The sequence below is a fragment of the Labrus bergylta genome, chromosome 11, assembly GCF_963930695.1.
Source record: "Labrus bergylta chromosome 11, fLabBer1.1, whole genome shotgun sequence".
In the NCBI taxonomy this organism is placed as follows: Eukaryota; Metazoa; Chordata; class Actinopteri; order Labriformes; family Labridae; genus Labrus; species Labrus bergylta.
This window is the reverse complement of record NC_089205.1, coordinates 11,032,298-11,055,157: the sequence shown is the minus strand read 5'-3', so window position 1 is coordinate 11,055,157 and position 22,860 is coordinate 11,032,298. Positions and strand designations below refer to the sequence as shown.

Here is a 22,860-nt window from a genome sequence, read left to right as displayed (position 1 = left end):
ACATTACAGTTTCAAGTGCTCAATAGCACTGACTAGTCTTCCTTTTATATGAGAAGTCTGAACAGAGTTTAAATTATGCAGTAAAATGCAATATTTTGAATCTCTTTTTTGGTACAAGAAATGAAAAAAAACATTATGATATATTGCTTTAAAAAGTAAATTACATATAATAACAATATTATATTATTACATTTAGAAACTTCTTATATTTAAGAAAACATGCACTACTTTAAAAAGTAAAGGAACGCAATGTAACAGAGGCACAAATGGTCTACCATAAATGTTGGATTTGTGAAGTAAGGTGTAGTTAGAACAGAAGCAGTCACTCATTATGTTATTTTAGCCATATCATTTTGATAATTGTACATGTTCTTATAACTGCTTTGAGTAGACACTTAACCAACAGAAACTCAGCACCTTTTACGGTGTTGATAGTTTTAACGAATAAAAGTTAAGTGTCGAGAGAAATCATCGAAACAAATGTTTTCAACAACAACAACTTAATTTAATCGGCTCAAAACTGAATCTGCTTTTAATTAAAAGAAAATGTCAAATGTTAAGTAATTACACTACCATAACCACAACAGCAGCATCTACAGTAAAATTCTGAACATGCTGGATTTTTATTAACAGGATTAATAGACATCGTAACAAATCAAGTGAAGTCAAAATTGCTTACAATTGCATCCTAAAGTAGCTTTTTTTTAAAATGCTGTATATAGAGGTAGAAGTTTTCTTTACGCATTGCATATTGACATCAATCGAGTTTATAAATCTAAATTATTTGATTTATGAATTAAAGGCTACAATTGCTGACTGTAAAATACACATGAATAAACATGAGGCCCTATTCAGCTGGTCCAGATGCCCGATGAAACAGTGGCCGATCTGCCATACATTTTTGACATTTCAATTCTAGTGGCTCTGTTTAGTTCTTTGTTGCTCTGCTAATCATCAATAGCAGTGGATGCGATTGTAGCGTTGACCTCAGTAGCAGCTGTAGCGAGTGAGGCTGAGGTCCCAGTCGAGATTCCGTCACTTAGTTTGGCGCGAGGCCTCATCATCTCCTCTGTGTTGCGTTCAGGTTTGATCAAAAGAACGTAACACTTTGGCAGGAAGATGCAGGTCAGCAGGCCGAAGCTGGATGCCAGGATGGCAAAAATCTGGACAGCAACCATGAACTTTCCTCGTGTGCTGAGGTACGCCGGGACAAAGGAGATCCAAACGATGAAGAAGACCAGCATGCCAAATGTCACACACTTGGCCTCACTGAAAGACAGGGTATTAAATCATGCATTTGAAAGGTTAAATTTAAATCTCTAACGTTTTACATTTAACAGGTTATAAGTGGGGTTTGTATGTGGCTGATATCTGCATTGAGACAAAAGATGAGGAGGTGAAAATAGGAGTGGAAAATCTTTCATAACATGTCACCTTACATTTAAACTGTTAGTTATCATATCTAAGTTGGTGTCCTTGACTCAAGTTATTTTCAAGATCAACTTTGAAACTGGTAATACTATTAGAATTAATTAAGTTAGAAACGAACCATTATAGAGCTTTGTTTATTACCCACCTGCCCTGTGTGAGCTGTGTATCTGTGTGTGTTGCAAATGACAGGAGATGCTAAACTGTTTTTCGTTGTTTTTATAGCAATGACAATAAAGGTATATTCTATTCTACTCTAGTTGTAATGGATGTCATTGTATAGATTGATTGAATTACTAATGTGAAAAATATCACCCTTGTTTGGTAATTTGATAAGATGCCGACTACAGGAATGGATAACAACCTGACATCTGATGAGATTATTAATCCAAATAATTCAGTTTAGGTTGTGACCAGGATGTTTAGTTCAGAACTTTTGAGACGGATTGTGATACCTTTGATCCACTTCATTAGAATTAAACTGATCCAAGCAGAAAGGTGGTTTCAGGTTGGATTTCAAGAAAAAAAAATTGAATTTGTTCCAGTGATAAATAATTTGTATTATATAATATAATGTAAGAGTATACTGTAGGTATTTGATTCCTTGTACAGCTAGTAATAAGTTAGATAAAGTAGGCTGTGTTAAGCATGGTAAAACAGGAAAGTAACACAATATTATTTTGTCCCCATGAAAAATGTCCCCTAAACAATACAATTACATCTTATAGTAATTCATGAATTTATGACAGTTAATTACAAAGTCAAAAGTAGATTCTAATGATTGGTGAACTGACTGCACTAAAAGTTTTTTTCTAGTCTTCCAACCACTTAAGTTCTCTTTACTCTACATGTCACCATTATCCTTTAATACATATATTCAGACACTGATAGCAGAATCTGCTATGTAAAGTGCCAATTTGCCATCTGTCTAACCAGTCATTAGAAATTACACTCCATAGTGGGCTGTGCTTTCGGAGGCACTGTGGGGCTCAGTGCCTTGGCCTGCTGGTGGTGATCGAACAATCGAACAAGCTTCCTCTTATTTTGTTTTGACTATTGTTATGTTGTTGGGTGTGTGATGAGAGGTCTGGCTGTTTGGAAATGGAAAGAAACAGCTGTGTTGTTCATCTTTCCTTCTTTGTTCTGTAACTTTTAAACATTCTGATCCTATTTTTATTTTTGAGAAAAACATGGCCCCTATGTTTCCTACCTGAGGTGATCTTCCAGTTTACGGGCAATGAAGGCAAAGATGAAGGCCAGCAGAGCCAGCAGGATGTCATAGGCAAAGATACAACAAATGAAGACCACAGAGCCTTCATCACACTCGAGAATGATCTTTATATTCTGGGCAGAGGTGTTCTTGACTGGATGTGGAGGAAGGATGATGAGCCACACTGTGCATGCTATAGCCTGGGTAGAGGAATGATGATAGTATCATAACAGCATCTGGATTAAGAGTTCATGGTTGGATTCAAGTTCCCCCTCCCTCCCTTACCTGTATTAATGTTGCCACGGAAGCTATCGCCCTCTGGTGGGCACATGTGAGAGTGTCTATTTCAGGTTTAGCACAAGTAGCATCAGTGTTATGAATTGTGTTGGTTACAATGACATCTGGATTTCCACTGTTGGCTGCTGCTTCAGCTGCAGCTTTTGCAGCTTTAGCAGCTGCTTTGTTTCTTGCACGGGCTGCTTTCAGAGCCTGAGCTCTCAGCATTAATACAGCCGCCTTACCTGAAGTAGAACGACAGAATGTAACATTATGCACTGATAGAATAAAAAATATCACTTTTGACAATTTCACAATTTTGAAATTAGGATGGTCCAGATGACTAAACTTGCTGCACAGATGTGCAGTCCGTATCCACACATATACACAAAACAGTACAGCTAAAAGGAAGGTATGTACCTTTTGGACCATGTACCTACCCATGAGAGAGGAAAGGCAGAGAGCAAAGCCCAGAGCCAGTCCTACTTGGCTGGTCATGCAGCTCCAGTGCTGAGGTTCTCCGAGAAAGACGATGGAGCAGAGGAAGGTCACCACCAGCGAGAAGAGCAGTGAGAAACTCAACAAAGCATCATTAGCTTTCACCAGAGGGGTGCCCAGGTTCACAACATACACCACCTGAAAAACGAAGAACAGCAAACTTACCCAACGTAATCCCCTTACTCACAACAAAAAGGCCATGTTTGAGTTTCTTCATGAGGAATTCATTCTTCTGTGCAAGTCTCACCCCGACAGCAATGGTGAGTAGAGCTCCAAAGGCCGAGATGACGATGAGAGTGATCCCCAGTGGCTCTCCAAAGGCCAGAAACTCAATGATTTTTGGTAAACATGCATCATGAGCCTCATTGGACCAGTAGTCTCCACTGCACAGGACACATTCACGAGCATCTGTCAAAGAGGGAGGGAGGGAGGGCAGCAAGTTCAAGACTGAGCTGCAACAGCAACTTTATATAGGGTAACAGTTTCTGTAAGAGCAAACACATGGTTGTTTGGTTGTTCTAACTCTAACTTGTCAAGGACATAAATGTGAAAAGATGACTTTATGATGCACTTTGAAAGCTTTATACTGACTAGTCATGTTGCTTATCTCTCCATCAGCACATGGGATACAGTCAAAGCAGCAAACCGGCTCTCCTTGTCTGATTCCCTTCCGGGTTCCAGGCTGGCAGTTTTCACTGCACACTGACCTAGGAGGCTGCAACACACACACACGCACACACGCACACGCACACACGCACGCACGCACGCACGCACGCACGCACACACACACACACACACACACACACACACACACACACACACACACACACACACACACACACATTGCTCCACATTTGCATTCGGAAGTACAGATGGTGTTGGAATAATTATCTAGAAGAGTATGTGGTTTGTTGTTGTCTTCATCAATCTACTGCTGACCTGCAAAACTTCATTGTTCCACACAATGGAGTCATTCACTATGGTCATCCTGTCCTCTGGGGCTGCTGAGCCATTGTAGCGTCCAACAGTAATATAGGATATCTCCCCATTACTATTGATCTGCCAGTTAATTATGTCATAAAATGCTTCTACATCCCCGTTGTCAAAGTAGAGCTCTTCATCTGTGTTCGGTACTTTGAAATGCACATTCTTCAAGTAGTACATCAGCTGAAAAAGAAGCAGACAAAGCCGCATTCCTGTTACACACATTTATTAATTGGTTGTACTTAGACACATTGACACACAAGCTTACCTGCCACGGCTCAAACTTGGTGATGTCAGCACATTCTTTTTTCCCATTGAACGGACCCTTTCCCGCCTCACAGTGCTCTAGGTTGTGCAGAGCATGGGCCACAGCGTACACGGCTTTGTACACACTTTGAGGAAACATCGTCATAGTGTACACAAATGTATGATTATTAATCATCAGAAATCCACATTTCAATTATATGATTTTATAATTAAAGGATAAGTTCAACAAAATAACACTGGGGGAAAAAAAAAACATATTTTCACTTGCTGCCACTCCTGAATGATGTTTTCACTTCAAGTAACACCTGCAAGTCTCTTTCTTTTTCACAAATAATGGCTTAATTAATCTGGAACTATTGTTTTATTTCATAGTGCTTGTTAAAACTATTCACAATGTATTGTGTGTTTTGTATCCTGGACTATTTCTGGTAAAGGACACATTTCTGTGTATATTTTTAATATATATATTTTTTTCATTGCTTTATGCAGCACAAGTGATATTTTGCGCAGGTACCCCAGCTAATAAAACCACAACTACCTCCATGCACTGTATACATTTTGTAATTTGGTGGAACTGGCTCTTAAATGGTGGTAGAGGGTATAGAGGATTGAGGGTTAGTAGTTGGGATGATACGAGTTGAAGAGTAACATGTCAATAACTAGAATCAGTAAGAACTGACCTGTAAGTTATTCGTAACTGGGAAACATCCAAATAAGTGTTATTGAGCTGTGCCAGAGACTCACGCCCTGTACATAGCCCTTCAGGAATGCCCCTCACTGGTCTGGAAAGTGTTCCGTTAACCTCTTCAGCCATTTGCTTGGCATGACTCGCTGCTTTGCTAAAGTTCAATGTGCAGGGAAACAACTAGAAGACAAACATAAGGTAACAGCTTTACTTTTCATTAGATTTGTGGAACATAAGTTGCTTTTTATTTTACCATAAAGTGTTTCTAAAATGTTATACATGATAACTATCTGCATTTAAGTCTAAATCAGATTTTGAACCAGGCAAATAGATGTGTAGTATGAGTATACTCCCGAAACCATCAGTACCTTGATTCAGCTTAATAAACTCACCAACTCCCAGAATTCCTCAGCAAGTGGGTCATCATAAGGGTCCAAATCCAGTAGATGGTGCTGAAGGCCTGGTATGTTTGCCCTTTTTACTCCAAAGCCCAAAGTACCTCCCAGCACCGAGCTCACCTGCATAAACACATGGACAATGTACCTACTTCTACCTCAGCTCAAAATCTGTAATTAGAGATCAAACATCAGTCGGTGTTTCCATGAGCTGTTAATAACTCATCTTAGTACTCACGTCTGGCTGATTGATAAGAGCGGAGGTCACCCAGGCCTCGCTGGCAATCCAGGTGCGGTTGGTCACATTATGCCGGAGCAGCTCAACAATAAGTGGACTGAGATCCACGTCTGATGAGAAAACCACGATGATCTTGGCTGTGGCCTCGACTACAGTTTGAACGATGCGCTGAATGTCCTCCGGGGAACTCACCTGAAATGTACAAAAACAATATCCACCTGTAGAAAAGACAAGCATGTCATGATAGGACACAGTCCCAATTGCAGGTGGGATGGAGCTGCTCACCTTGGGCAGTGTCTCAGAGAAGGATATGCAGACACCAGCTTCCTCCACCTGCTCCTTGAAGTCTTTGATGCCATACTTGCCATAATCATCATCTGCAGCAATGGTGCCTACCCAAGTCCAGCCAAAGTGCAGTACCAGCTGGGCCATAGCTGTAGACTGGTGCTTGTCATTGGGAATGGTCCTCAGGAAAGTAGGGAACTGGAACTTACTCTCCAGGGCGGAGCAAGATGAAGAATAGCTGACCTGCAGACGACAGTGTAGAGCAGTTGGGTTCTGTGTCCTAATCTTTATCTACCTCATTGTAACTCGGAACCAGCCTACCTGAGGGAAGTGATAGAGTCCAAGTATTCTAGCAGTGGCAATGGAAAGATCAGAGCCCCCGGCGCCCACTAGAGCAGCGAGAGGTGCCCCAGTCCCGCAGCGGTAGTTGGGTACAGCCTCATCTTGGCCTGACAGGTAAGTGAGGGTGCCCTCCACTGCCTTGGAGATGGTGAAGCAGGAGTCATAGATGACGTAGCCGAGGTCTGTGTTGGGCAGTATGTCGTTCCTCTTGTTAATTTCATTAATGGCAAACAGCATGGTCTGGGTCCAACGGAAGGTGCGGAAGTTAAACCTAAAGGATGATTGGTGAGTAATGTCATAATAGAATATTTTACTCTGATAGTTAGAAATAATTGCATATTTTGTCTTAAATGTTTTTTACCCACAGTAAAAAAAAAAGTTTTGTGAAAGTTATCTGTTTATTTAAATCACAATAACAGAAAGAATAAATTAATTAAAATGGTGTGCAAATGAATGCAACCTGCTGACTTTTTATTTGTTATCGCCTAGGTTAGCCACAAGAGGGCAGTACACAGAGTTGCTGATGATAGTTGCAAATTGCAATGTGAAGGCTTGCCTCCATAATGATATGGATTGCTGTGGCTAATTGGTCCCATAGATGCTGCTCTGCTCTGTCTGGATTTCTGTAATTAAATCACAAGGTTCTGAGACCACACTGTTTGGTTTAGACATATTATTACATCAATCAGATTTAAATAATCAAGTGCTAAATGTAGCAAATAAGAAATATTAAAAAATGTAACCCAAAGAGATTCACTCACCTGTGACAACTTTAATAGGTTTTAACAATAAATGAAACAAAAACAAAAATACAACAAAGTCAGAGTGATAAAAGGGGACACATGACTAGTTCTGTCATTGCTCTACTCACCCCTCACACCCTGAGGAGACAGGCACCCTTGAAGTGTTGCCATCACTGGATGCAATACGCTTGTGTACAGGAAACATGCCCCCAATAACAACCTTCTTCTTTTCCACATTCTTGTAGCCGCTCAGGTTGAACTTTGCCTTCAGCTTGCATGTGGCCTCTGCTGAAACAGATCTGTGAAAGTAGAAAAAGACACATAGTCCAAGCAAAAAGCGAATGATTTCCATGCTACGAGGACGCAGTGACAAGTCAGGAGAGCTCTCGCTGTGACTCAGACAGTAAAATGAACAGCAAAGTGTGACAGGTGTCCTACCTGCTCTCAAGGGAGATGTGCTGCATGAGATAGCCTGAGATTCAACAGTGCAAAATAATATAGGACATTGGATAACTATCACTGACTGACTTATTATACATCTTTATTTTATATAACAAAAAGAAAAGGACAGTCATTTTTGGTATATTCCAAAACAATAAAAAAAAAGATGTACAAAATGAAGGGTCTTTTAAAAAGTGCCTTCGCAGGACAACCAATCATACACAAGCAAAAACCAATGGATGTCTTTTAGCTTTAAAGAAAAATCCCTTCATTTGTTTTTTCTCAGTTATTTCCCTCTTTTGTAAATAAAAATCAGTGTATCAGTCAGTAACAGGTCAGCTCAGAGGATAAACCGCCAAAGGCCAGGAGTTAATTAGCAGAAACATGTGGTAACTTGTGCAGTCGTGTTGCGCAGCTACTGTTTCAAAATTGTGCCTTTGTCCCCTGAGTGCATTTTCTGTGCTGTGTTGATGACTGGCTGCACTTGTCTGCTCTTGTCTCTCAGTCAGTGGGGAAAAACACACACCTGAACCCTCCAGCACACTGAGGGACCTCTGCTGGGCAACAGAGACTAACTGCACACAAACAGGCATTCATTTCATCAAATGACATTTAAAAAAGATATGGCTGGCCACGGCAGTCATTTATGACTATGATTACATGAAATGAAACTAAATAGTAATTATCACTAAAAAGTAGAAATCTAAAAAAAAAGGAGGAGAGATACATCTGGAAAATTTGCTGATGAAGTGATACATTTTTGAGTGTGATGTCTGAGGCACATGAGAGATGTAAGAAACTGATGAGCGCTGTGATAAATCAGTTAAGTGTCAGACATGGCTTTGTGTAGACATTTGTAGAGGCACGTGGTAAAGGAGGAGAAAAAGGGCAGTCAATAAAAACACCCTGATCAAGATGACTATGCATTTGCAATTTTCAAATGTTACTCAAATTTGTACATATTCTTTTAGGTGCCCTTTCATCTGGTGTTTGAAAAACTTGTATGATTTAAGGTGAAACTGGCATTTATCAGATTATGTTTAAAAGGAAAAAATTGCAAAAGGAAGATCTACATGATCTAGAGGTCTGACTGTTGACCTCTTATGATCTAGAGTCAGATTAAATTCCTGAAGTCATTCCTTAAAAGTAAATCATGTTTTCAACACTTAGATTTGAAGATTACTGTATCAAGCTATATTTGAACAGTGATTCTGCTTTTTTTGTAACTTCTAATAGAGGACTGAATTTGTTCAAATATACCACTAAGCTGACAGCTTACTTCTACTGTAATTGATATCTTTATTTACAGACTACATGTTTATTGATGTGTTCACTGTTATTACAAAATAAATACAAGTTTCAACATGAAGATCTTTATTAAAGCTCAGTTTTCCATTTTACAAATGTCATCATCGATGAAACTGCATGCAGTGGCTTGGTTTGAGGCACGTGACTAAAGGAGAATGAGCGTTATTGAACAAAACTGAAAAAACAAACATTAAATTGCATAACTTAATCTTATTGAAATTGCAGGTAAACTACAAAATTGTGTCCATTATCCTCTAGGTGTTGTTTATAATGGAGACATACTTTCAGTAACAGAATATACACACTTAGAAAAAGGCAGAAGAGGGGGAGACACACTAATAGCAGTTCAGACAAGTTAGGAAAAACAATTCATGTTGCATTGGGAGTATTTCGCCACTAAAGGTTAAGGATTTAACAGAGGAAGAGAGGCACAAAATCATATTCTGGAGGCATAAGAACCACAACGTCCGAGTGTGTCTATTTCAGGTACAATACATGTTTAAAAACTCAGTTAAACCTGAGCACTGTATTCACTGAGATATGACAAGGGATATGGTGTGCTGAATGTTTTGACAGTGTAGGACAGAAAAAATAAGCTTTCTCAGACACAGTGAGCTTACATTAGAGATGGCAACAGACTGTGCTCATGACCTGAACTTTGACACTACATAGGGACACATTTATGAGGTGAAGTTCTCAGTGGATGTAATGCTGATTATGCCAATACTTAAAAAGGTGGAAACAAGCCTAAATGTGCAAAAAATATGCCCTTGTACAACAAAGCAGCAGCCAAATGGTGATGAAATGACAACAGCAATTTACACAATGTAGTTATAAACTCTACTGTACTTATAATTTCATTAATAGCTAGCCCCCTTGCCATTTTTATTCTTCATAAAAAGCATACATATTGCAGCATGAGGAGAAAAAAGTGTTATATCCTCCTTTCTGGAAATATCCAAAGGAATAAACAAAAGCAATTAAACAGGCACATACAAAGTCACCCACCATATTGGCCTCCTGCACAGCTGCATACTAGTCCTCATACTGAAGCTTATGTTGGATTGACTGCTGTCCACAAAGGGTTCAGCAACAAGTCAAGAGATCTTTTCAACAAATGTAGCTTTGACAGATCGTCAGAGGAGCCCATAACATTATACATCACCACAGCATATCCACTTTTGGCAAAAAGAAAGAAAGCTTAAAAAGTATTGATTGGTCACAAGGGTCATCTGTCCAAATTTACCTTAAACAGACGACCTTCTTCATAGCACAGTATAGAGGCAGAAAGTGAAAACTAACCATCAGAGGATCGTCTAAAGTTGAGAACATTCTGACCTACAATGGTAAGACAGACACCAGACAAAAAAAATAACTGAACATTTTCATTCTCTCTCTCTCTCTCTGCTCTTTTTCTTTCCTTGACACTACTGTTTGCTTTTCATGTTCAGCTCATCCCGTAACTCAATCTGATGCAACATTAAAGTCCACGTTGTGAACTTTCACAGCTTCTCACCGCTTGTCTTTAAAGGTTGACCTTACAAAAGGAAGCAGCAATTTACCTTTTCATTAAAGAAGAAAAAACACTGTTGAACATGGATCAAAAAATGACAATATATTATCAATAACCAACATTAATCAATCCCTATCGCCAAAAATATTAAGACCAAGGAGGAGTTGTGAGGAGAGCAGAGTAGAGGCGCCTCTGCATGTGCGCCCGTCACAGTACGGTCTGCCTTCCATGGGAATGTTGAAGAGAGGGGTGGAGGTACAGGAGGTGGGAAGAGGAGCAGGGTGAGAATAATAGGAAGGGGGACTGAAAAGGGGGAGTTCACCAGCCCTCTCTGTTATCTGTTGAGAGTGTTTGTGCATTGTGTGTGAGTGTGTGTTCTATGGGTACGTCGTAATGGGTTTCATTCCCACTCTGTGGTGCCAGGTGGCTTGGAGGTCAGATCATACATGACTCTGGAAATGCCGGGGATCTTCTTGATCTCATTCACCATCTTCAGAACCACCTGGGGAAACAGAAAACTACATCAATACAGCTGGAGAGAAAAGTAAAGGGGAAAATAATTCAACATCCAACATTCTTCTAAGACAAACTTTTGAGTTTAAATGATGGTATACCTCCTCTGGGATATGGTTGCCCGGCATGGCGGGAATGCCAGTCATGAAATCGCTGGTGATAAAGGTGCGGACCACAACGGAGCGCCGGCAGGATGGCTGCTTTTGCAGTGGGTCACGATCAAAGTGCAGGGGTGTCAGGATGACTGGCATCTGGCTGATCTTACCGGAATAGCCTTAAAAAGAGGAATAGTCAAAGTGAGGGAACTCTTATTTCTGATAAGGAATGTAGCTGCATCACCTCTGAGGCATCATTTTTTTGCTATAGTAAAAAAAAAAAAAAAAGAAGAAGAAACCTGAATGCCCCACATTCAATGTTTCGATAAATAGATTCAGTGTGCCTCGTGCTGCCTGGAATAATTAATTGATGAATAACCAAATAAAACGGGTTTGTTTCATACCTCAGAAACTAAATGTCTTAATGGAGTATCAGTGCTTGAATAACACTATGAATTGTTTGTCTATGAAATTGGGACTAAATGATCTTTATTAATCCTTGTAACACATTTTAGGTAAGCTTTATGACATACTAAATGAAACTCAGGTCATAAAAAAGTACAGTCATTTTACAAAAGAACATTCCTCAATGGAGAACATTTCAAAGATTTGGTTTGCCCCATGGGAAATGTTAATTTCCCCTACATAGATGCAAGTATGCAGGCAATTCAATTACAATGGTAAGATAAGATGCTGGCCTCTGAAACAGAAGAGCGGCTCTACACAAACAGTGTTGTCAGATGGACCTTTGGCTGCTCCTCTTTTACATTTACTTAAGTTGTAAACACACTCAATTCCTTTCAAAATAATCTGTGAAATTTCAATCCACATGTCTAAATCAATGTTGTGAAGCACTTGTACACACAGACTCTTACCAGACTCTCTAAGGATAGAGTGAGCTACAAAGTCAGCCTGTCTGAGCGTGCTCAGAACACCTGTGGTCAGGAAGGTCGGGGTAATGTCTGTTGGTGGTTCTTTCACGTGGGAACCGAATACATACACAACTCTGGAAAGAAGAGAGAGGTGACAGTGTGTTTATAGGCGACAGCAAGAGTCTATAGAAGCATATCACTGAGAGCAAAGGTTTGTGCACTACCTGTTGATGCTATGGCACATGCGAGGGATGAGTCTGGCCAAGAACATGAGAGATTCCCAATGTGGAGATTCTTTACTTGTGACACCACACACGTAACTGTAGGACCGGCAATCACCCTGAGACACACAGAATAACAAGTTAATAACAAACATGCTTAACTATAAAGTGTTCGCCTGCTAGAAACAAGTGTTAAACAGTAATGTATGTTCCTTTTTTCGACTAGAACAAACTCCAAAAGGCAGTAAAAAGTGCCTGTGTTTGTCTCATGTCTCCTGTCTGCCCACCAATCTGAGGTTTAGAGTAAATTTAAAACTCTGGCTAAAAACAGGAAGTAGGCTAAAAGGTGACAAAAACAAACATTTACTGTCTGACTGCAGTAATATACACGTGTATGTATTCAAAGTGTTCATGATCATATTCTCTCAAGGCAGAGCTCCAGATAAACAACTGAATAGTGATGGTTTTCTAACCAAAGTTATCTTTTTCTACAGAAGACACCCTTTTTAGGCAATAAAGACTCACATTGGTGGAAAGCAGAGGAGTTGAAAAACTGACATGGTCTTAAAAAAAAACCTTCTTTGGCTGGAGAAAGTCAATGAGTAAGAAAATGAGTGGCTTTGTGTGGGTGGGTGGGTGTGTCTCGTGGTTAACCTCTAAATTACAGTGGAAAGACAACGAGACTAACAGAAAAAGAAGGACATACTGTTTCCAGCTTCCCCTGTTTATGGACTTAAGTGCAGTTTTACAAACGTCTGAACCTTCCACAACCATGAATAACAAGCAGCTCCTAACTCAATTCATCAACTTCATGTTTGGCCAAGCCTAAAAAAAAACATTTAAAGTTTTGACTGGGCCTTTAAGACCGTTTACAAAGTCCCCTGCTACCCTTTACCTATCCCACTGCAGTTAGAAACACATGGGCTGCACATTGATACTATTTAATTACCATGTGATAAGAATAATGAAATCTCTAAATTCTAAGAACTGTTCATTTTTTTAAAGTGGAAAATACAGAGTAACTGATTAACCAGCTTGATTACCTGGACGCCAACAGTTTTGATGGGCAGCAAGAAGGCATTTAGTGAATGAAGGCTGGTGATCTGCATGAGCTTCTCTTCCTCCTCATCTGATATGCACGACTTGACTCTCTGCAGCAAAGCATGGGGCTGGGAAGAAAAGACACAGACACTTCTCCTTTAGTTTCTTTAAACTGTAACAGAAAACGCTGTACATCTTATTGACTAAACAAATGAGCAGCTATTCTGCATGTCCCTGGACAAAAATCCAAGCTTCAGCTCTACAGTCAGACAAGCGGCAAAAATAAATGTACATCATTAAAGGCAATGTTCCATATGTGAGCACTTCTGTGCAACACAACTGGAATAAAAAAAACATTGCAAAATCATAATAAAAATACGGCTTTGTGGCAATTTGGCCAAACAACCAGCAGAGGTTGCACATTCAAATCTACATCATAAACTTACAGAGTTGACTTTGAATAACATTCATCTGATTCTTAAAATTTGCCTTCACTCATTTAATTTCCAAGAGAGAGTTTCCAAAAACTTTTAGGGAAGTGCTCTGTAGTTGATTCCTAGTAATATATGTGAACAGTCTACACACTGACTTACTCTTAAAGCAGGGTTGGAAATGAACTTTTTATTTCCTACCTGCCACTGTGACAGGTGAATTAAAAAAAATCTACCAGTCGCTTGTTTTTTTACCTGCCACTTTATTTTGTAATGTTGTATGATTTCAAATCAAGGCTTACAGTATTCAAGTAAGAGGCTTTTTTATGAAGGGACATTTTTTGACCATAACAGAAAATACTGACATGCTCTTTGTTTTACTTAATTATAAGGCTGGTAAAATGCAGATATGTCATCAAAGGATCAACTGAAAGGCAATCAATTTGTGTTTTCAAAGTATATGAGCCTATATGAGGATCAGCAGGCAGGAGGGACTTTTCAGAAAGCAGTCATTCAAATGTGCACCCTTCACATGTTTAAACTGTTGAGAGCACAACATAAAGATTTTGAAATTAAGCCGTAAGAGGCATATTCAGTCATTCATATCACATTATTGGTCACGGGTTAAATTATTTTTTTCACTGACCTTTTTGACACTTGCTGAGAAGTCTGTGACAATTTTCAGAATGTTGTTTGTTTCGGCAAAGTCCTTGCAGATGTAGGGCTCCTCTGCACAAATCACCCTGATAGACAAACCAGGACCTGAAGGCAAATAAGCGATAAAAAATGTGATTTACATATTAAGGTAAGATGGAAAGCATTCTGCTTACAGGTATTTGTGTATGGACTTGCCTGGGAAAGGATGTCTGGAGACAATCTCCTCTGGCAGGCCCAGCTCTCTCCCCAGTGCTCTGACCTCATCTTTATGGAAATCTTTCAACGGTTCGATTACTTTTCCCTGGAGAATCATAAAGCAATGTCATAAGCTTTTCTACACTGAGAAATTGGGAACAAGGGAAGGTGTTGCATAATTGTGCATTTCTAGAAAAGGGCCGACCAAAAACAACAGACATGAGAAGGATAAGGAATGTTTCAATGCTGTATTAAATCAGTGACACAGCATGATAGTTTTGCCTTGTGTGTGCAGTACCTCATCTCTGAGTTTGCGGATGAGCTCAGTGTCGTTGTGGTGTGTTTTGATGACCTCTGCCTTGCCACTGGCAAGATGAGAGGCGCTCTCAATGAGATCAGGCCGCAAGGTACCCTGGGCAAGGAAAACCTCCTCTGGCTTCAGATTCATCTCCCCTATTACTTCATTTGCCACCTGTGTAAGCAGACAACTCATTTAGACAGATACAACAATGAACTGGTACATCAATGGCAAAAAATAAGCAATATTGGCAGATGCATACAAATGTAAAGTACCAGTATTCAGCTGAAATGATGGTGAGATAAATTACAAATGAATGGTAGCAAGGCAGTGTATACATGTTCAAATAAGGGCTGTCAAATGGTTTTTACAAAATCACTATTAACTGCTGAATTTTAATACTTAATCGTGATGAATACCATTTGTAATACCATATAACATATTCCATTATTTAGCATTTCATATATTGTTTTTTTACCCTGAATCTAAGGGTGTTTTTCTTCCTACTGGGACTCAAATCAGCTTTTATTTGAAAATAAAATGAAAACCTTGAATGTAAAAAAGCTAAAGGGAACAGTAAAATAGACTTTTTTTAAGTGTAATGAGCCAGTCATAGGTGCAGTGTTGTCGTTCTTTTCCATTTCTGTGGGAGCAGAAGGACATTGCATGACTTAACTAAAGTGTGCCAAAGGAACAAAATAGCACACGGTTAATGTGATTTAAAAAAATAAATGTGTTATTTCCAAACTTAACTGCATGTGAAAATCACGTTAAAGCTGACTGTCCTGGTTCAAATAGAAATGTGACAGGTACAACCTTTAAAAAGAATCAATTAAAAGAACCCACCTTTACAAAAGTATCTCCAATTATTTTTCTTTTCTCCTCTGGGTTGGTCGTCATATTCAAAGTTTTGCTGATACGTTTTCGTGGTGTCCTGTCTTCATCAGAAATGGGAAGGGTTGTTGTTCCGTTGTAGAAGGTATGAGCAGCATTTACCACTAAATAGAGCAACATTTAAAAGGAGACAGAGTAGAAGAATGAGGACATGATTTAGGTCCATATTCAACAAAATTGTATTACATGACAACTAATCTTGTATTATTATTATGATGGAATTTTAACTTGACACAAATATGGTACCATTTATCACAGTAATTATTGCTCTCTGTCCCCACCTTTGAGTTTGATTCCCAACTTGGTGAGGGCCTCCTCCACACTCTGACTCTCTCTCTTCCTCATGAAGCCATTGTCAATATGGACTGCTATCACCTGGTCCTGGTTCAAAGCTTTGTTGAGGAGAGCTGTGCAAACTGTTGAGTCAACCCCACCACTCAGCAACACCTGAAGAAATAATCAGAGAGAGTCAAAAATGTTAAGCCAGACGATTTGTAGTAGTGGCATCACACATACAGCCTTCCATTGTATTCGTCATTTTTCTTTTTTTGGACACATTTTGTATTTTGACAGCTGGTACGCTGTAAAATGATAAACATTAAGAACTGATTAAATAGAGGAGATAACTTCAGGTAAAAACTTCATTTATTCACATTAAGAGACAACCACCTATCAATAAAAAATAAAACACAATGGCCAAAAGCAACTGTAGTAACAAACTATGACAGAGTAGAAATACAGTGACTGTCGCTGTCAGGAACAAGAGTAAGAATGTGCGTGTATATCTTTAAATGTAACTCCTGTACTCTGAGCCTTTTTCCAGCACTCGTTTATTGTCTTTACACCCCTGAGATGAGGCCCAGTTTGGAGCCCCTCAGGGAGTCGAATACCTCTTTCCAGATAAAACACGGTCTCATTTGAGGGTTTAATTTGTTCTTCTTAACTTCGCACTGATGCTGCTGGTGTCAGTACTGCCTGAGCAGCTACCACACATTACATTCAGCGTCACAAGCATAAGACTTTGGTCAAAGAAGGATGAAACATCTCAGTCCCCCAACCCCTTTCTTTAAAAATAAAATTAAAAATAAATCAGCACTACAGCTGGTTTGGATACCATCACCACACAATTACACACTCAAAATGATTGAACGTTTTGCAGATTCACTCACCAGCACTTTAGATTTGTCTACTTTTTCTTTGATCTCGTCAATGCAGACCTGTTGGCGGTTTTCGACAGTGAAGTTGCTTGTGCATCCTGCAATCTCGAAAATGAAGGTACGCAGCATCTCCATGCCTCGCTCCGTCAAGTCAACCTCAGGGTGAAACTGTGTCCCGTACAGCTTCTTCTGTTCATTAGCAATTCCTGTCAGAAAAGAAAAATTCATACATTTTCCTATTTATACTCTTCGAATGCCTCTGTAGACAGGACTAGCATAACACACACCACAAGCCTGACATGAGGATTTCAGATAGATTAAATAAAAAAGAGCTTTAAATCATACAACTTTAGGCTTTCTAACATAAACAAAAATAATAAATAAATAAACAAACAGGGTCACAGTCTGCCCCATAATCTGCTCACCGGCAATTATATTCCCTGATTGGGCCACCACTTTGAAGCCATCAGCCACCTTATCCACACTGTCTCCATGGGTCAGCAGGACCAGTTCCTCCTTCTGAAGGCCTCTGATCAAATAAATACACAGCTTGATGTCAAAGGAAGATGGTTGTGTTCAATAAAATACATACAGAAGTTATGTGAACAAACTCTTATTTCATTGAGTACATTCACCTTAATGTTAAGCACAAACAGTGATAAAAGACAGTGGTCATCTATTTAAGACACATCAGTATTTGTGAAACAACCAGCAGAGATATTAGATGACAAACATTGATGACACACATTGTACACATGTGACACTGATGAACGAGCAGCAGTTATTTTACAGAAAAACTCCCAACATTCAGTCCTCAACCACGCAAGTGATGAAATGGTACTGTTGGCGTGCTGACTGATCTAGAGGTGATTACTGAATATTCTTTTTTTTCTTTTTTTTTAGAGTTGAGTGAAAGTGATTACATTGCCTTCTTCAATGGACCAATGAAATCAACTTCTGAAAGCACAATCAGTAGTTGCTTAAATTAGAGTTTAATGAAGAAATCTCAGGTTTGTCAGATAATGTGGTGCTTTATAGTCAGCTACATGTGCATTAACAAATCGGTTGTTAAAGCCCTATCCACACACAGCTTCAGTCTACAAATCTTTTTTTTTACTGTTTTTGCATGCCAATAGTTAAGAGGTGCAACGGATCAAAAATATCACGGTTCTGAATGGATCACAGATTGAATTGATTTATTTTGATAGGGACAATGCAATTTAACAATGCAAAGCATGAAACTGATGTGCTGCATAAAGAGTATTATTATTATTGTAGCTGTGATCCGTTTTACGACTGCCAGTAGTAAACTGTGATATGAAATACTGCAACATAATAGCTCCTTCACCATCCTTCTCTGGCTCTATGCACAGGCAAACACCAGCTCAAGGGGCAATACTTCAAGTGATACTGTCTTCGGTGAATTCATTTTTTCTAACCAATGTGCAACATGTTGTTTTTACCCTAAAGACGCCTATATGTTCCGTCTTCAACTTAAAACTTTCAGTATGTTTCAGACTTTTTTCCTCTAAAAAAAAAAAGGTCTTACAATGTGTTAGTTATATGTTGCATAAGGCCAATTTGGATTACTGTTCAGACTACTAAAAAATACTTGTTTGCTTGCGATCTACTTGAGCAACCGTTTTACCTGAAGAGAGAGCAAGTGTTGTCTAGTCCAATGCTGAACACTCCATCTTCCCTCACGCTCTTTTTATGGACTGTGCCGCCAAACACCTTGTTCATCATCTGCAGCACAACAAAACACAACACACAAAGCAACGTTAACAGTTTGACATAAAAGTTTCATTTCGGTGTGATTCAAAATATGCAACAGCTGTCTGATATATGGAGGAAGATGCTTTGGAATTGATGGCTTCTGATTTAATTCTGTCATTCCCCTCTGCTAGGCTCAAAGTGTGTGGTAATGCCCCAACTGGCATAGAAGAGCAGAACAACAAACTTAAATAAAGTGAGGCTACTCAGAATTAAAATACAAAAAAAAAAACTCCTTACAATATGTCTTCACAGAGTGTATTTAAATAAAGTGAGGCTACTCAGAATTAAAATACAAAAAAAAAAACTCCTTACAATATGTCTTCACAGAGTGTATTTATGTACGTGCATAGATACCTGCATCCCATAGCAAATCCCAAGGACAGGCTTTCCTATAGTGAATATGGCAGGGTCAAACCAGGGGGCATCTTCTGCATAAACAGAGGCTGGGCCTCCTGAAATGATGACTGCCCTATAAAGACAAGGAGAGATAAAACAATCAAACCAAATCAAGGATAAAACAGAATTATATACTGACAGACAAGGCTAGTAAAATAATGAGGCAAAAAAATATGTCTCATGCTCACCTGTAACCCTGTTCTCTGATAGCAAAGGCCGGGGTCTCTAAAGGAAGGATCTCAGAGCGCACACACAGCTCTCGCACCCGACGGTCAATCACCTTCCCATACTGGGCCCCGGCATCCAGGATCGCCACCGCTCCTTCACATGACCCATTCTGCTCTGTGCTGTTGATCTCCAGCTGTGGACACACACAGGACAAAAAAAAAACACTCAATTGTAATGTTTACAGGGCTGACACAGTTCATGATACACTATGAAGCTTTTCAAAGCTGTGTTTGACACATACAGGCGTAAGTGTAAAGTTTGCTGTCGGTTTGAGTGGGAAGTTGGGTGCTGTAACCTCCTCCCGGTCTAAACAGTGCTTCATCTCTAACATCCACCCGGAAAATGTGACTAAATTAAGGCCAAACATAATTATGGACATGTGAGCTCCAATTCAGTGACTTCAGTGAAACGTGCTGTTACCATTCAGCCCATCAGTAGAATCACATGAAACACACATTCAGGGGAAAGTGAGGAGCCTCTTTGCACTTTACATCTGTGTGTCTGTATGTGTTTTACTTCCTAACATTGATGGAAGATCAACTGAGTTAGGTAAAGATTTGAGATGATTAATACACCAGACCATTATCTCCCTATACAACACTGAGCAGATGAGAGGAGAAACACAATCTAATGATGTTATTAAAGTCACTCATGTTCACCGTAACTCCATGATTCCTTTACTAGAGGTACACTTCAATCATCTCCTCTGTAAACACAGAATTAAAAACACATGATAGTCTCACAGCACACTTCATGTCAGCATTACAGAGCAGTAAGTTAGTGCTAGCTTAGTGACGACGTTAGCAACCCTGTCACTTACTGACAGCCACATTAAAACACACGAGTTTACCACATACGCTCAAAGTCACTTTACAAAAACGATGGCATAGCAATCATAGTAAAACACCTATATTTAGTAGGAATATTCCGAGGGAAGATGTATAACAAATAGCCCACGGATAGTATAAACACTAGCCATTAGCCTGTTAGCATCAAGTGGCTAAGTTAGCGTTGCTATGCTAAAACCCACGCGGTGCTCGGAGGCAAAGGGAGCTAGATGAATCCTCCATGAGAAGATAAACCGAGTAAAGTGGTCAAATGTGTGAAAGGTGTTTTGTTACAATCATTCAGATACCTTGTCTGGCTAGTGTACGCTATAATCAACATGTTATTGAGATACTGCAACAGGCACACAGCAGCAGCAGCAGCGTACTCAGTGCTGGTTGTAATGTTACATGCTCTCTAACTTTCCCCCTTTCAGATAAACACACACAGGCCCTAATTAACCGGGAGGGACTACAGTCCTGACACAAAGTCAACCGGGCTGCCCGACACCGGAGGAGTGGGTAGTAAAAGCTGCACTGACCTTGCTGTCTCCGTTGCACAGAGCCATGGAGGACTGTTATGGACTGATCTCTCCCCTCAGAGTCCCGGGTCTCAAAGCTCTGAAAGAGAGAGAGAGAGGGATAGAGAGAGGGAGAGAGAGAGAGAGAGAGAGAGAGACAGACAGAGAGAGAGAGAGAGAGAGAGAGAGAGAGAGAGAGCTGCAGGTCGGGTTGTTGGTTTAGCGATGGGCTGTCACAGTCTGTCCTTCTCCGGAGAGGGAATAACTTTCACTTAGGGAACAGACTAAATAAATGTGTCTGTGTTTCATGGGTGGAGCGGACAGTTCAATCTTTAAAAAAAATAAAAAATCAGTGACGAACATTGGTCCAGCGGGGGATGGGCTTAGAGAGCAGAGTGGGATTTGACTGATAATGGTCGAACAACTATTTGGAGTTTTAGTTTAAATTAGGCCTGGGTTCAACAGAGCTATTATGTGAAGATATGACATAAAGTTTAACCTATGGGTATACTCTTATATACCCTATATATGAGGGTATGTGTCACAGAGGTGTCACAGAATCTCCAAGGATATTACTGCCAATCCATTGCTCCTGAGTCCTGCCTAAAGCAAAATTAAAAATATATCTTTTAATTGAAATGACCATGAAATTGTCCTTAAGCCTTTATTATTTTCTCCGTTAGATAGCGACCTGTGTCCTATTACTAGAACAACAGCATGTTCTTCTTGTTTTAACATTACAGTTCGCCTACATACATTTAGTTTAGAGTTGGCCTGTTCATATTTAACATTAGAATATTTTTTAACCAGTTGATAAAACATGATTGCAGGTGGGAATGTCAGATTTGTAGTTTGTGATGGTTTATCTGAAATGTAGGCATAGACCACTTAATTAGAACTTTATTGACTACAATGAATAGCAACATGAAGCATTCCCACAAAACACCACCAACAGACTAATACAACCACAGTTTATGTTGTAACGTCACCTAACAGTAGCTGCACTATGTGAAACAAGTAAAATGGCGAAGAGATTCATGTTGCTTTACAATCTATAGAATCTACAGATAAAGTGAATCTACAAACCTTACGCTTCACACTCTGTAAGCTTTAGGCAGCAAGTATGTGAGAGGACTACCTTGTACTTTAGCACATCTACTCCACTTTTCTACGAGTAGGTGACTGTACACTGAGAAATTTTTCATGTTCTTTTACAGAACAAGTTACCTTCAGAATCATTGAATGTGGCATTTGTGTTTGCCTTTGAATGTCCCTAAGAGGTGTTTTTGTTATTTGGTTTATTCTAATATATTTACGACATTCTTTCTGTACATGCAGGATATTTATCACAGACATCAAAGCTGGAATTCCCTGAAAATTAAGTGGGATGTCATTGTCAAATACACAAGTAAGTCAAACAGACATATCTCATATTCCACTTTGTCCTCAGCAAATTTGTATGTCAGACTGCCCACCGTCAAAATATCAGCGCCATCCTGTGGGAAATAAAATGTACAGCAATTGAAAACAATTATTATCAAGGGCATTACAATATAATAATTTTAGATTGGCTGGTAGTTTATAAACCAGTCAAACAGTGGTTCATTTCTAAACAGTGCCAAAAGACATAATCTTAACCACTGCAGCAGCACTTCCTCTACAACAAAGTTAGTCGTGAGCATGGATGAATTAACCTGTTAAAGATTTGCTGGCCTCTGTTGACCCATTATTATTTTGGTTAATTAAAATAAATGCACTGATTACAGTACAGGATGTAATTGTGCTTAAATTGCTGGATATTCAGAAACATATTTGAAATGAATACGATATCAACAAACCTGCTGAGACTTACATTGGGCCTCTAGGGGTCCTCAGAACAATTTTGTGCATTTGCTCATTTAGCCATAAACATTTCCTGTGGTTAGCTATACGGTGTGCTGGTTCAAATGATATTCTAGAATGAAAACAAAATATGTTTATTTGTTCCATATCAGGACACTTTTCATATATTTACACTCACATAGACCTTCTCACATGATCACAACTTCAGCCTCATCACATGCTGAACTACCCAAATGTGCTTGTTGTACTGTCACATGTCTTCTATGAGGATAAGCAGCCTCACATG

The 22,860-nt window shown here is 39.4% G+C and overlaps 2 protein-coding genes across 2 annotated transcripts; both read right to left on the bottom strand.

Moving 5' to 3' along the window:
* vmn2r1 (vomeronasal 2, receptor 1) lies at window positions 1-7,735 on the bottom strand. The gene is made up of 14 exons (XM_020642873.3): window positions 7,480-7,735; window positions 6,588-6,879; window positions 6,267-6,509; window positions 5,982-6,173; window positions 5,741-5,866; window positions 5,344-5,528; window positions 4,665-4,788; window positions 4,352-4,579; window positions 4,004-4,127; window positions 3,660-3,820; window positions 3,355-3,550; window positions 2,924-3,159; window positions 2,639-2,838; window positions 1-1,269 (listed from the first exon to the last, which is right to left on the bottom strand). Exons 1-14 carry the CDS (start codon window positions 7,701-7,703, stop codon window positions 948-950), a joined length of 2,853 nt encoding a protein of 950 aa, XP_020498529.2. The 5' UTR covers window positions 7,704-7,735; the 3' UTR covers window positions 1-947.
* Window positions 7,736-9,149: 1,414 nt separating this feature from the next.
* Window positions 9,150-20,911, bottom strand: gmps (guanine monophosphate synthase). The gene is made up of 16 exons (XM_020642878.3): window positions 20,754-20,911; window positions 19,348-19,520; window positions 19,118-19,232; window positions 18,636-18,733; window positions 17,413-17,516; window positions 17,000-17,193; window positions 16,112-16,277; window positions 15,783-15,934; window positions 14,937-15,110; window positions 14,639-14,744; window positions 14,433-14,548; window positions 13,358-13,483; window positions 12,318-12,433; window positions 12,097-12,227; window positions 11,228-11,400; window positions 9,150-11,115 (listed from the first exon to the last, which is right to left on the bottom strand). Exons 1-16 carry the CDS (start codon window positions 20,778-20,780, stop codon window positions 11,014-11,016), a joined length of 2,073 nt encoding a protein of 690 aa, XP_020498534.1. The 5' UTR covers window positions 20,781-20,911; the 3' UTR covers window positions 9,150-11,013.
* Between the last annotated feature and the right edge of the window lie 1,949 nt (window positions 20,912-22,860).

Coding starts and splice junctions, on each gene's coding strand:
- vmn2r1 (XM_020642873.3), bottom strand. CDS start 7,703: ATGGAAATCATTCGCTTTTTGCTTGGACTATGTGTCTTTTTCTACTTT. Junction 3,551..3,659: donor TACTCACCATTGCTGTCGGG/GTGAGACTTGCA, acceptor TTCGTTTTTCAG/GTGGTGTATGTTGTGAACCT. Junction 3,160..3,354: donor CTGCCTTTCCTCTCTCATGG/GTAGGTACATGG, acceptor GTTCTACTTCAG/GTAAGGCGGCTGTATTAATG.
- gmps (XM_020642878.3), bottom strand. CDS start 20,780: ATGGCTCTGTGCAACGGAGACAGCAAG. Junction 17,194..17,412: donor ATCAGGGAATATAATTGCCG/GTGAGCAGATTA, acceptor CTTTTCTGACAG/GAATTGCTAATGAACAGAAG. Junction 15,935..16,111: donor GTTGGGAATCAAACTCAAAG/GTGGGGACAGAG, acceptor TGCTCTATTTAG/TGGTAAATGCTGCTCATACC.